Source organism: Erpetoichthys calabaricus, chromosome 1, assembly GCF_900747795.2.
Source record: "Erpetoichthys calabaricus chromosome 1, fErpCal1.3, whole genome shotgun sequence".
Classification (NCBI taxonomy): domain Eukaryota; kingdom Metazoa; phylum Chordata; class Cladistia; order Polypteriformes; family Polypteridae; genus Erpetoichthys; species Erpetoichthys calabaricus.
In genome coordinates, this window is record NC_041394.2 from 214,317,182 (window position 1) to 214,329,449 (window position 12,268).

General features: G+C 35.4%; 1 protein-coding gene across 3 annotated transcripts in view; it reads right to left on the reverse strand.

Moving 5' to 3' along the window:
• The window catches only part of tspan33a (tetraspanin 33a), a 57,500-nt gene that overhangs the window by 11,460 nt on the left and 33,772 nt on the right, over window positions 1–12,268 (reverse strand). For all 3 annotated transcript variants that reach the window (XM_051923996.1, XM_028811511.2, XM_028811502.2), the window contains exons 5-6: window positions 11,347–11,442; window positions 3,096–3,224 (exon numbers count right to left, since the gene is read on the reverse strand). In XM_051923996.1, the coding sequence (XP_051779956.1) occupies window positions 3,096–3,224; window positions 11,347–11,442 (225 nt within the window). The remainder of the gene's footprint in view (window positions 1–3,095; window positions 3,225–11,346; window positions 11,443–12,268) is intronic.

A 12,268-nucleotide genomic window follows, 5' to 3' on the forward strand; every position in this document is an offset into this window, starting at 1 on the left:
TGTGAATCCACATTGTCAGACAAACCAGAAGTCCACTGTGGTGCCAGAAATTACTGTACATTTCATTATTTGTGGAAATGAGGTAACATTCACCATCAGGCTGGTAGTCCACTGTGGTGCATCCATAGCTTACAACGGAGAAATCAAATGAAACGGTAAGTATATTTTATTTCAACTAGTGCTGAATAAACAAAATAACTGATGAGACACAGAGTACGTTTTAATTTTATTAGTGTTGAATAAAATTATGATCTGTGTGGTTCATTTTGCTATTTTCAACGTGGTGTGTAGGTGCCAAATAAGACAATAATTTCAGCTTCAGGTCAACAAAGTGAAGAATAAAATTCCAAGTACTGTAGTGAAATTAATTACACCATTTTTATTAATTATGAATTATAAATAATATTTTGACATAATACAAAGTACTGTATATATAAATATACAAATACATTTGAAATATTAAATGGTTAATTAAAAACATTAGTAAGGCACAATAGTTACAAACAATATACTGAATATATAAAACAGGAAAGTAAAATAAATAAAAGAAAGCAAATTAATAGTTAAAGTGTAAAGTGGGGACTTCATTTCATTATTTTTCTAAGGATTTACATGGTTTTGATACTTTCTGAAATTTAATTTATCCTAGGGACAACAAATAGGACATTCTGAAATAAAATAATTAAACGAGACTTGACATTTTAACCATTTACATTTGTGAATAAATATTTACATAATAATAATAATACCAAAATAAATATTAATGGTATTAAGAATAAAATTAAGTTGTCCATGTCTAAATTTTCATAAAAGAAAATAACATATCTTAATAATAACAATATTTGATAACCAGAGACCTGGGAAAACTAACTGGTCTTCTCATTCCAGAAATAAAATGAGAAGGAACAATGATATAAAAGATGTTTTAGACGTTTGCCTCACAGAATGTTGAGGTGACTTCCAGATAGAAGTACAATTTTGCTAAGTGAGAATTAAAAGGATAAATCCTATGTAATATTTAATAATGGATCTCTGAGGTTTTGGAAAACTATAATAGATACTGTTTTGGGACTAGCCAAGCTTTCTTTAAGTTAGTTCTAATGTACTCTTAATGATAGTTCCCCAAGAAGACAGGGGTTTGGATGAGATTTTACTAAATAAAAAACATTATTAGTGATAAACTTGAATTGAGTCCCATTTAAATTTGTGTCCGGTTGAATTTGAGTAAATAAGAGACACTGCGTCCTTTCTTCTGACAGCATTGCGATGTTCCTTTAAACGTGTTCCGAGTGTTTTTGATGTTTGTTCCAAATATACAGCTGGGCATGAACCATATAGTATGCTGTAAACTGCATTCTGTGTGTCTGCTGCTGATATTGTAGGTGCCAGGAAGAAAGGAGAGACACCCTGACTGGGATAAAGGAAGGGTTCTTGCCCAGCCAGGAGGCCATAATGGATGAACTGAATGAACGGGCATGCCAGGAGCAGTTCATTCCCCCACATGATAGGTGGCAATGTTCCTAAAGGCTATATTCAATCAGGATGCCTGCAGGACGGCATTGGAGTTGGAGTTTGGAAACGTAGCCTTGTCGGGGTCTTTGGGGACTGAAAGAGGATGCTGCCAGGGTAGGACTGCCCTGGTTTCCGCATGATCTGGAACTGCTCAGGACAACTTGGGCAAGAGACCAGAAGAAAATCCTGGGTAGACTTTAAAACAAAGCCTGCTGCCACATATAAACAAGTCAGAATCGGGAGGCAGTGGGTAATGCTATCTTGAAGGAGGAAGGAGAATGGTATATTGCATTTTTGCTGGTGTTCATATGAAGAAGGTGTTTATTTCAAGTAAATTCCTTTATTTGAACCTGGAATTGTGTTGGGTATTACGGTGTCTGAGCTTTGGGGCTCAGTGGTGTCCCCTTGTGGTTACAATATATACGTTTATCTATGCACCTATTTATTTATTTAATGAGCTTCTATAAAAAGCCAAATTTCCACCTGTGGACACAATAATAAAGTTCTATCCATTATTCAGGGTAGCTATATTTTACACTTTTTTTGCTCTTTATTAGCCTTTACAACTGGAAAACATGTTAAATCTCATCATTCACTATTATATATAAATAGGTATGCTGTAGCTATAAACATGAAACAATTCATTAAGTATATATTTTATTATATAGGTAGATTGGATTTCATCCATATTTCCAACTGATATTTAACTAATAACAGGGAATTCATGTGTTCTCAAAATTATTTTAGCTCTCAGATCTGTTTTACTTTTAAGATCATAACTCCATCCAAAAACATATTAAATGGTGAGATAAAACATACACTGAATGCTATACTGAGAACTTGTATAAAGCAGGGAATTAGTCAACAGTGTGACAATGAGGTTATAAGCTTAGTATCTGATCAGCAGTTAAATAATTAATAGATATATTAACTGAAAAAAAATACCTTTCTTTAAGCAATGTGTGAAAACTGCAAAAACATTCAAACTTTCTTTGATAAAGTGGTCTAAAAACTAATGCAATTAAACCATACACTCTACTCTATATACCAGAGCATGATTCACATTGCATTTGCATTTGGAAGTATGCAAAGACTAGGTATGAAAAAATCACTTTTTTGTGATCTTTCTGTGCACCCAATAGTAGGAAAAACTACTTTGAGAAACAAATCCTAGAATAAATTACAATACAGTAGACAGAGTACTTTTATGTCAACAAACTCATGCACATTATGTCCCCAATGAATGCCACTAACACCATTAGCTGCAATGGAATTCATTTTAAAATACACACTGTAATTTTCTGAGCTATACTCTATTATAATAATTTGGTTTTCACTTACCATATGATCAGTTTTCAAATTTTTGCACCTATCTTCTTATTGAAAAATCAATGTTGTTTGTAGGACTAATTGTTTATCTTCATAATACCATAACAGCCTACTATTACTAACTTATAAATGATGCTCAAAATATATTCTAATATAAATATTTTTATCATTTACTCAAGTATCCATGGACACATCAACAGCGGATGTAACTACTTAAGACTTTACAATTCTTTTTGGTCTATTAGCTTGCTTACCTCATCAGTTGAGTGCAGGCAGCATGAGAAGGGAACAGAGCAGCGCTCCCTGCTGGGATTTTCTGCTGAACAGTTGAAATATATATTCTGAGACCAATCTTTGTAAGAGATGCCACCACAGCAACCAAACTAGAAAAAATAATAATCACAACAAAAAGAACTGTTCAATACATAATATCTGTGCTTCCTACATTCTTTATAAAATATAATGACTTATGGAGAGAACAGAAATCTAGAGAATGATTATTTATATATGTTTGAAAGTAACATCCATATTGTTGGAATGTCAGCTCAGTACCCTGTGGTACATACTTATAAAAAGGAAAACTTGCCGAGACAGGAATAGATTTAAAGCTGGCCTTTTCAAATGGCAACCCACGGGTTACATGAGGCCTAGAAGCAACCTTCGAGTGGCCCAACCTGTGGTCCCACCAGAAATGCAGAAACAAAACAAGAAAAACAGAAATTGCTACATATATTCCTATAGCAGTACAGTCCATGACTGCAACACTCTGCATAGCCTTACAACATTTAACCCACAATGGAGTGCATTGTTATGTCTCTAGAAGTGGTGGTAGTAGTCTATGATACAGTGATTTTTGCTTTGGAGGAGAAGCGAAAGCTTTATATTCATCAAAAATTTAAATCTCTGTTTTTTTTGATGGATCGCAGTGTTTTAGGATCCCCCAATACCAAAAACATCAATATCTCAATGATGGATGTGTGTCTGTGTGTGGTGTGTGTCAGTTTCTTGAGGATGGTCTAGAGCTTGAATGGCTGGATGGAAAAAAAACAAATTCAAAACTTAAGCCTGTTATGAGATGGTGATGTGCTGATTAGTTTTTGAACCAAATTGTGCAAGAAAAAGAGGCATTCTAAAGGAACCCTCAAATTCCGTAATTTTATGATCAGAAAGATCAGCATTATAGTGGTAAATAATTACTGAATTGTTACAGAATAGTTTGGGTAACTTGGTTCCTAAGGCACAAACCCTACTAATGCTCACGTTCAAGGTATGCACTAATGACTACATATTCTGTAATCAATTGTGTGCTGAGTCTCAGTTGTATTCCAGTTTCATCAAGTGAGTGTGAGCATGGGGTTTTTGCAAATTAATCTAATTATTACTCCAATGGCAGCCTCATTACTGACTAGCACTGTCTCCGCACTTTTCTTCATTGAGCGCTTTGAGTAGTGAGAAAAGCGCTATATAAATACAAAGAATTAATATATTATTATTCATATGAATGGTTGTCCCTCCACTTACACACTGCGGATTCATGGCTGTTACAAGGACAATGATCAGCCATTGACACACAAAGCAAACAACAAATTAGAAAGACTGTATTTGATGAAGACATGCAGAAGGTTTGGAATTTTCTTTAAAACCCAATCAACTTAGGCACTAATTGCTTTGTGGGACTTCATAACAATTTTTTTGTAGAATGTTGAGCTTCCTATTAACTTGCTGTTAATATTTTTCAGTTTTGGAAATTCTGTGTTTGTAATTTTAAACTATCAAGCACAATATTATGCAGCACAATACACCGATGCACATAGTGTAGTAGTAGTGCTGACTGCCTCGCAATAAGGAGATCATGGGTTTGCATCCTGGGTCCTCTGTGTGTGGAGTTTGCAAAGTGCTTTGACTAGTGAGCAAAACGCTACATAAATGTAAAGGATAATTACTATTATACTTGACAATTTGTCAAGTTCAAATTTTAAATGTTGTGTTTTCTTCACCAAATAAACAAAACATGTAGCGCTAGGACTCTCTGCCTCTATATACCTTCACAGCACTTCAGACTTTATTCAAATGCAACATATGCATATCGCCACCTTTTTGTTTACAAAAAAGGCACTGCTAATCACACATGTGGTGATTTAAAACAAACCTATGCTTCTGTTACAGTTATGTCTTCACTTGTTATGGGTTTGTGCACTGAGAGCTTTGATAGCATTGGTAGTTCTTTTTTTCTGTTAAATGCACTTTGTGATGTGCCAGGATCATATATGACCAAAATATTTATTCTGTTTCAAAAGGTAAACAAATGTTATTGCTAATACTTTGCACTTTTTTGATTTTATGCACTTTGAGATGTGCCTAGGTCAGATATGACCAAAATTTTTTTATTCCAAAAGTGGAAAAAAGTATTGCTACAACCTCTGATTCTGTTCAGTTATAACTTTTTTATTTATTATAAAATAATTTTTGATCTACAACATCTAGACATGAACTCTTCCAGTAAATAGTGTAGACAGTAGCAGGTTATCTGAAGGCAGCAGACCATATAAAAAGCTCAGTTTCAGTGGATTTAATATTTTTAAAGGAAAGGCTCTATGAATCTGTCAGGACAACTTCATGACTGTTTTTTATGTTTGGTATGCAAGGGTAGGAGTTTGGCAAGACGTAAAATGACAATGAATGTGGAGTGTTTATCACACCACAAAGGACAAATATAGCAGCATACTTTTAGAAATAAAGGAGTACCCATTTTCACTCCAGATATTAAGCTTAGTATACCTACAGGTACAACACGATAAGTAAAAATAAACAAGTTTGTATTTACCAAAAAATGCTATACGTGCTTCCTGTGGAATGCTGCATTTTGTTGTACAATGAGGGTTTATAAAAGCAAAAAAGGGCTTAGCCAGAAACAGCTGCACCGCAGTTCATAATTGTTTAACATACAATGTAAGTATCCCATAATTCACTTACCCTTTATCCATTTGCTAGGTGAGGCCCAAACACTAACATTGCTCAGTCTAATGCAGGGGTTCCCACTAGCGGGCCGTGGCTGTCTGACAGCCGGGCTGTGAGAGAACTGCTGGCAACGGAGACTCACTCAGTGAAGGGCTACAGCAAAATGGTTACCCCCTTCACAGAGGACACTTTTCAGAACGCTAGGCGGGTGGGGCGTTGCAGCGGTGCAGAGAAAGGAGAGAGACTGAGCTGAGAGAGTATTACAACGAAGTATTTTTATGGTCCCGACATTTTCCCCATATGACACGAGTCTATAGAAATCTAGTTACTACGAAGTACATTCAGCAGATACTTTCATTACAATGAAGTGACCTTGAAATGCCTGAATGAATCATCTACATCCATCATTAGTTAGTTAGCAGTTAGTTCTGTGGTCGCAGCTCAGTTGTACACAACGATCCCCACACAGAAACATTGTAAAAAAAATTTATTTTTTCGAACTTTCCTCGTGCTATTTTTTTGCTGTTTTTGTTTTCTGTGGTTTTCAGTGATACCTGTTGCTTATTGCTCATCAACATTTCAAAAACATCCACTGGAATTTAACTCACTGTCACCCTCCTATAGAAACGGCAGACACGAAAAAATGATAGCAGTGTTAATGTTTGTGATGTGCAATCTGTTTGAATGACAAATGCATATGTCTTTGTTATATGCAAAAAAAGAAGAAAAATCTCAGTTACAAATGTATGTGAACTGCTGCATTTGAAGACGCTGAAAAAGCCGTTTTTATTTGGTCCAGTGATGCTCATTCAAGAAACATTCCTATTAATGCGGCACTCATTCAAGAAAATGTGAGGTTTCTAAACTCCCTTGAGACCTCCCCCAACTGAACAACACACCAAAGAGCGTCCCGAAGTGCAATCACCGCGTCTGTGGAAGACTGTTTATATGTTGCCGGTGCAACAGCAGACTCACAGCTCTGGGGCAGCTCTTCACCGAAGCAAACAGAAAAGATCTCGATGGGTGATGCAAGGAACAATGTAAATGCAGGGAACATGATTACTTGGCCACTAACCTGATCACAACCCTGTCTGACTGCCGTGTCTGTGTATAGGAGCGTTGCAGATCACACTACAATAAATAACCCTGCTGTTCCTGTTTCAAGCTGAATAAAGCTGGTTTTGCTAAAATACTGAGACTCAGCCTTGTGTTTTGGAGTGCAAGACAGGGACGTATAGCGCGACCGCAATCTTTTAGCATATGTTTCTGTGGCGCCTCATTGCAGCGCTGTGAGCCTGCTGTTGCCCTGCCCCGGCAACAGACAAACAATCTTACACAGACACGGCAATCGTGCTTTTGGCCGCACTTCAGTGTGATGTTCCCAATAGTTGGGGGATGGGGGGATCCCTAGACAATTCAGATACCTCACAATATGAAGAAGAAGACAAGGATGATTTGGCTTCTGATTGATAACTGTGCTGCCCACAACATGCGTCCACATTTAGATAATGTTCACTTTGAATTGCTCCCACCCAATTGCACAGCAGTGCTTCAGCCATTGAATTTGGGCACCATTCGCACCCTGAAAGTGTATTATTGCAAGGAAATGCTGAGAAAACTTCTCGTTAGCATAACTTGTAGACAGGAGAAGATTAAAATTTACGTAAAAAAAGCTATTGAAATGATTGCAAACACCTGGACGCAAGTTAAAGAAATAGCAACAAATACAGAATCTCATTACAATGAAATTTTCATTACAATAAAATATCTTTTAGGTCCCTGGCAGTTCGTTGTGACAGAATTTTACTTGTATTTGCACTACAGGCATACAGGCACTATTGGGTACCCCACCTTTACCCACTCTGCAGACTCACTATCCAGCCAAGCTGGAGGAGTGCTGGAGGAGCCTGAGGAGGAAAATCTGAGGCAGTGGTGGAGCAGCAGCACATAGGACAGAGGCAGAAGATACCCATTGTTCAAGCTGGCAGATAAAGTGGTTGCATTCAAAGCCAAACTTGATTTAAAGGGCCGATGAGTGAACATTGGGATTTTTGATATGTTTCATATGTTAGCAGAGGTTGTTAAAGATACCAAGCCAGGGCCTTCTTTCTCCCAGCTGGTGTATTATCACCTATCTCAGCTTTCAATAGAGTTTCAGCATTATTCCCAACCACAAAAGACCCCCGAAATGGGAAGGAATGGATCTGTGACCCATTTGTGAATAAGCCAGGTGAATCAAAGTTACAGTGTCATGAGAAAACATTTGTTATTGTCTTATTTGCAAAATACTTCCATATTTTGTAAATTATTGCAGAAAAGGTATTGCAGAAGAAGCGTAAGATAACCTAAAGAAATTCTTTCAATATTTTAGTAGGAAAGGAACAGTCAAGGATAGGGAGAAGTGTATTAGTAACTGTATAGGTGAGACAGAATATAAGGATAGTGAAACAGCAAATTCTCTGAACTTGGATATTGCTGAAATGTATACATTTGAAGAACCTCTCAAACATAACGGGTACAAATAAGAAGGGACTTAGTAATGTGGGAATTGTAGAGGTAGAAGTGCTGCTTGGATTGAATAGGCTAAAATCTTACAAATCACCACATTATATGTATGCCTGAATGCTTAAGAAAGTTAGTGAGTACATATCTGAGTGTACTAGATGAATTCCTAACGACAGCAAATATTATCCCATTGTATAAAAAGGGTGATCGGGCTGATACAAGTACTGTAACTGTAGGCCAGTAAGCATAACATGCATCACCAGTAAATTAATGGAAGTAATTAAGAATAGCATCCAGGAGAACATGTTTATAACAGGTGTAGTAGCAAATAGTCAACATGGGTTCAGATGGGAGGGTTGTGTTTCACTAATATGCTGGAATTCTATGTTGAAGGAGCAAAAACATACAATAAAAGTAGGGAATATGATATTGTTTATCTTGATTATTAGAAGGTTTTTGGTAAGGTACCACATGAAAAGTTAGTAATCAAAATAAAAGAAACAAGAATGTGAGATTCTCAAACAGAGGAAGCAAAGGGTTATAGTGAGGGGAATCTTTTCAGAATTAGGTGTTGTTAAAAGTACCATCCCTCTGGGAACAGAGCTGGAGTCACTGCTCTTTCTAATTTACACAAATTATCTGGACAAACATAATCAGTAAGCTGGTTAAGTTTGTAAAAATGAAGCAGCACTAAAGAAAATATAGAGGAGGGCAACTAGGCTGATTCCAGGAATAAGAGGTATGAACTATGAGGACAGATTGAAGCAAATGATCCTTTTTTGTTAAAGAAAATGCAGATTAAGACTGACAAGATTGACGTATTTTAAATTATGAAAGGAATTTTACAGATGTTACATTAATATAAATTCTTTAGCAAGAGCACATACACATGTTTAGAAACTTGTTAAGGTCAGACAAATGTTTGGTTTTTCTTCATATAAAGAACCATAGACACAAGGAATAAATTCATAAATAGTGTGGTGGAAAGTCTGACTTTAGGGACCTTCAAATCTTGATTTAATGTTACTTTACACAATATAGACAAGCTTGTTTGGGCTGAATGTCCCATTCTTGTCACAATTGCTCTAATATTCTAGTGTTTTAAATTATCACATTTTAAGAAAACCTTAATTTCTGACAAAAAGGCTCCTATCAATTTATTTATTGCATAGGATTATGTAATGCCTACTGCCCTGTGTAGAAACTAATTGTCTCCTTAGTCTCAATAACTGGTTACAACTCCTTTAGCAACCTTCATTGCATTAATTTGTTTCTAGTTGTTTGTCTCTTATGGAGATGCAAAGGAATTTTGGTCAAATGCTGTTTGAAGAACTGTCTAAAATGAGTGACATTTATGGGTTTACAAGAATCAACTCTTAATTTCAAGTCCTGCTATAATAACTCAATGTGGTGTGTGTGTGTCTGTCAATTTAAAAAGTCTAAATTTATTTTTGTCCACTGTTGCATATTTGTTTCAAATCAATGTACTGCTATAAGACCCCGCTGCCTTGTAGATTTAATTTACAAATTGCCTATTATTTTTCTGAACTCTTGAACTATGAAACAGAATGTAATTCATGGCCCCTTAAATGATACAGCAAAGTGTCTCAGAACCCTGATGCTACTACTATCATGCTTGTCTACTGGTATTATATCTATATACAGTATATCTACAGTATATGTACAAACACACACAGTAAAAGATGAGTAATGTGTATCATATAAAGTGTAAGCTATTCATATTTAAACTAATGTGTATTAAAAAAACAGATTCTTGTATTTAAAATGGATTAAATAATTTGGTTGTTGTACTGAAATACAACATATAGTAGCATGCAATACAAAATTAAAAATATTTGGAGGTTACTGAGATCATTTCACATTTTGAAAATAAAACCTTAGTAGAACAGATCAGACATTATTACACTGACTGCCCCAAGCATAAATGAGGAAATACTGATGTAAGCTACAGATAATGACACAAATTGTAATGAATATTTTTTAAGTACAGTAATCCTGGATTGAGCTAATACACTCTTTTTAGAGGAAGCAGTGACAGAAAATTCTAGTGGAAAAGGAGGTTTTCACGGCTGAGGATGTGGCTGGAGTAATTTAGGGTTGTATTTCTCAACCACTGGGTCATGGGCTGCCATCTATGGGTCGATTAGTGGGTCACCATTCCAATAATCATGCTTGATGAACCCTGCTTTGATGATCACACTGGAATCACCAAGTTGAAACATGGGTCGTGAAGATACTTAAATGGGAAAAAGTGGGTTGTGACAAAAAAGTTTGAGAAACACATGTTTATTGGATCTAGGAGGACAAATACGAACTGTGAACAAATGGACCAATCCTAAAAGATAATTTGAGGCATTATGAAACTTTACCTATATTGTCTCCACATATTTTGTGGACCTGGAAACGGCTGAAATCATTAGAAATCTTTTAGGAAGTGCTTTTGGAGCTGCATTCTTTTCATTAAATCAAATCAATTTAAGATGGATATATAAGTTTTAGAAAGGAGTTAGGGTTATATCTTGGTGTTGGTTGATGAAATGGTCCTCTGGGTTTCAGTTGAATTTATGCCTGACATGAACTGACTAATTCACAGCTTATTGTCACAATGTAGTAATAAAGCTCAACATCACCAAATGTGAAGTCATGCTTTGAAGAACCAAGGTGTGTTGTACATGACTGCAGGTAGAGAGGGGATGTGAGAGTGACCAAAGGGGTGGTGATTAGCTAGTTGTCAGCTAGTAGCAAAAAAAAAAAAAAAAAAGTCTTGATTTACTTGTTAATTTATGTCCCATTTACTGTAAACCTATAGTAAAAAGCTTTAATTGATACATATACTTCAAGAAAATGTATAGCTGGGTGAAATTTCTAATTTGTACATAATTTAGACTTGCAGTTAGCATCTGTAAAAATGAAGTAATTAATAAAGTAAAGAATGCACACAGTGCAAAGGATTTTAGCCTTAGATAAACCTCGCCTTTTTCCTTCACAAACATAAAGTGGAGGATCTACACATGTATTTACCTCTTGCTGTCCATAATCAATAAGGTTCTGAAGGTCTAGATCATCTCTGTAGTGAACAATAGCATTGTTGATAATTTCACTTACTTTTTCTCTTGCCTGTGAGAGATAACATATATCAGTAATTTTAATTTCATAGACAAATATTATGAAGACACTACTAAAATCTTGTTAGATACTGAGAAAATAAACATTAGAAGTCATTGCTTCACTAACCCCACATTCATTACAATACTCCCAAGTTCTACGTGTCTCAATATGTGGAAAAAGTAAGGTTTATTTAGAGTAAGTATTTATAAAGCATAGTGAAAAAGATACAAGGGTGAATTTTGCTGTCTATATTTCTTATTTAGCCACATAATGCATGCAATTTAACATTCAGAATCACTTTAAGTTTTACAATCTTTATCTCCTTGATAATCTTCTGTTAAAAAAAGATGCCCAGTGATACATGTGTCATCCTCATTGAAAACAGCAAGAGATAAAATAGGTTACTAAAACAACATTACACTAGACTCAGTAGTTAAGAAAATAACTCATAATTGTACTCTGAAAAAAAAGTATCTTAAGGTCAGCTTTTGCATTCTCAAGTATTTTTGTTTAGATTTGTCTTTTGGTATTTTTATGTTCTTTCTTGTGCTCATAAGCCATACTGCTGCCACATTTTTTTTCGTTTAAGGCATTATACACCTGTTATGTTTTCTGTATTGCTTATCTCCATACTCATCCACTGTGAAGTTATTTTATAAATCTTATTGCTTGTACATTTTGGGAAATACTTTGTCTTCATTTTATGAAGTATACTTAAATGTTTTCCCCAGGGCTCCACAATCAACAATACTAAGGAGTTTGCCTCAGTTTCTTTCTATAAGACATTGCCACAGTTTCTCAAAACCTACCAAACTAATAATAAATTAATTGTTTT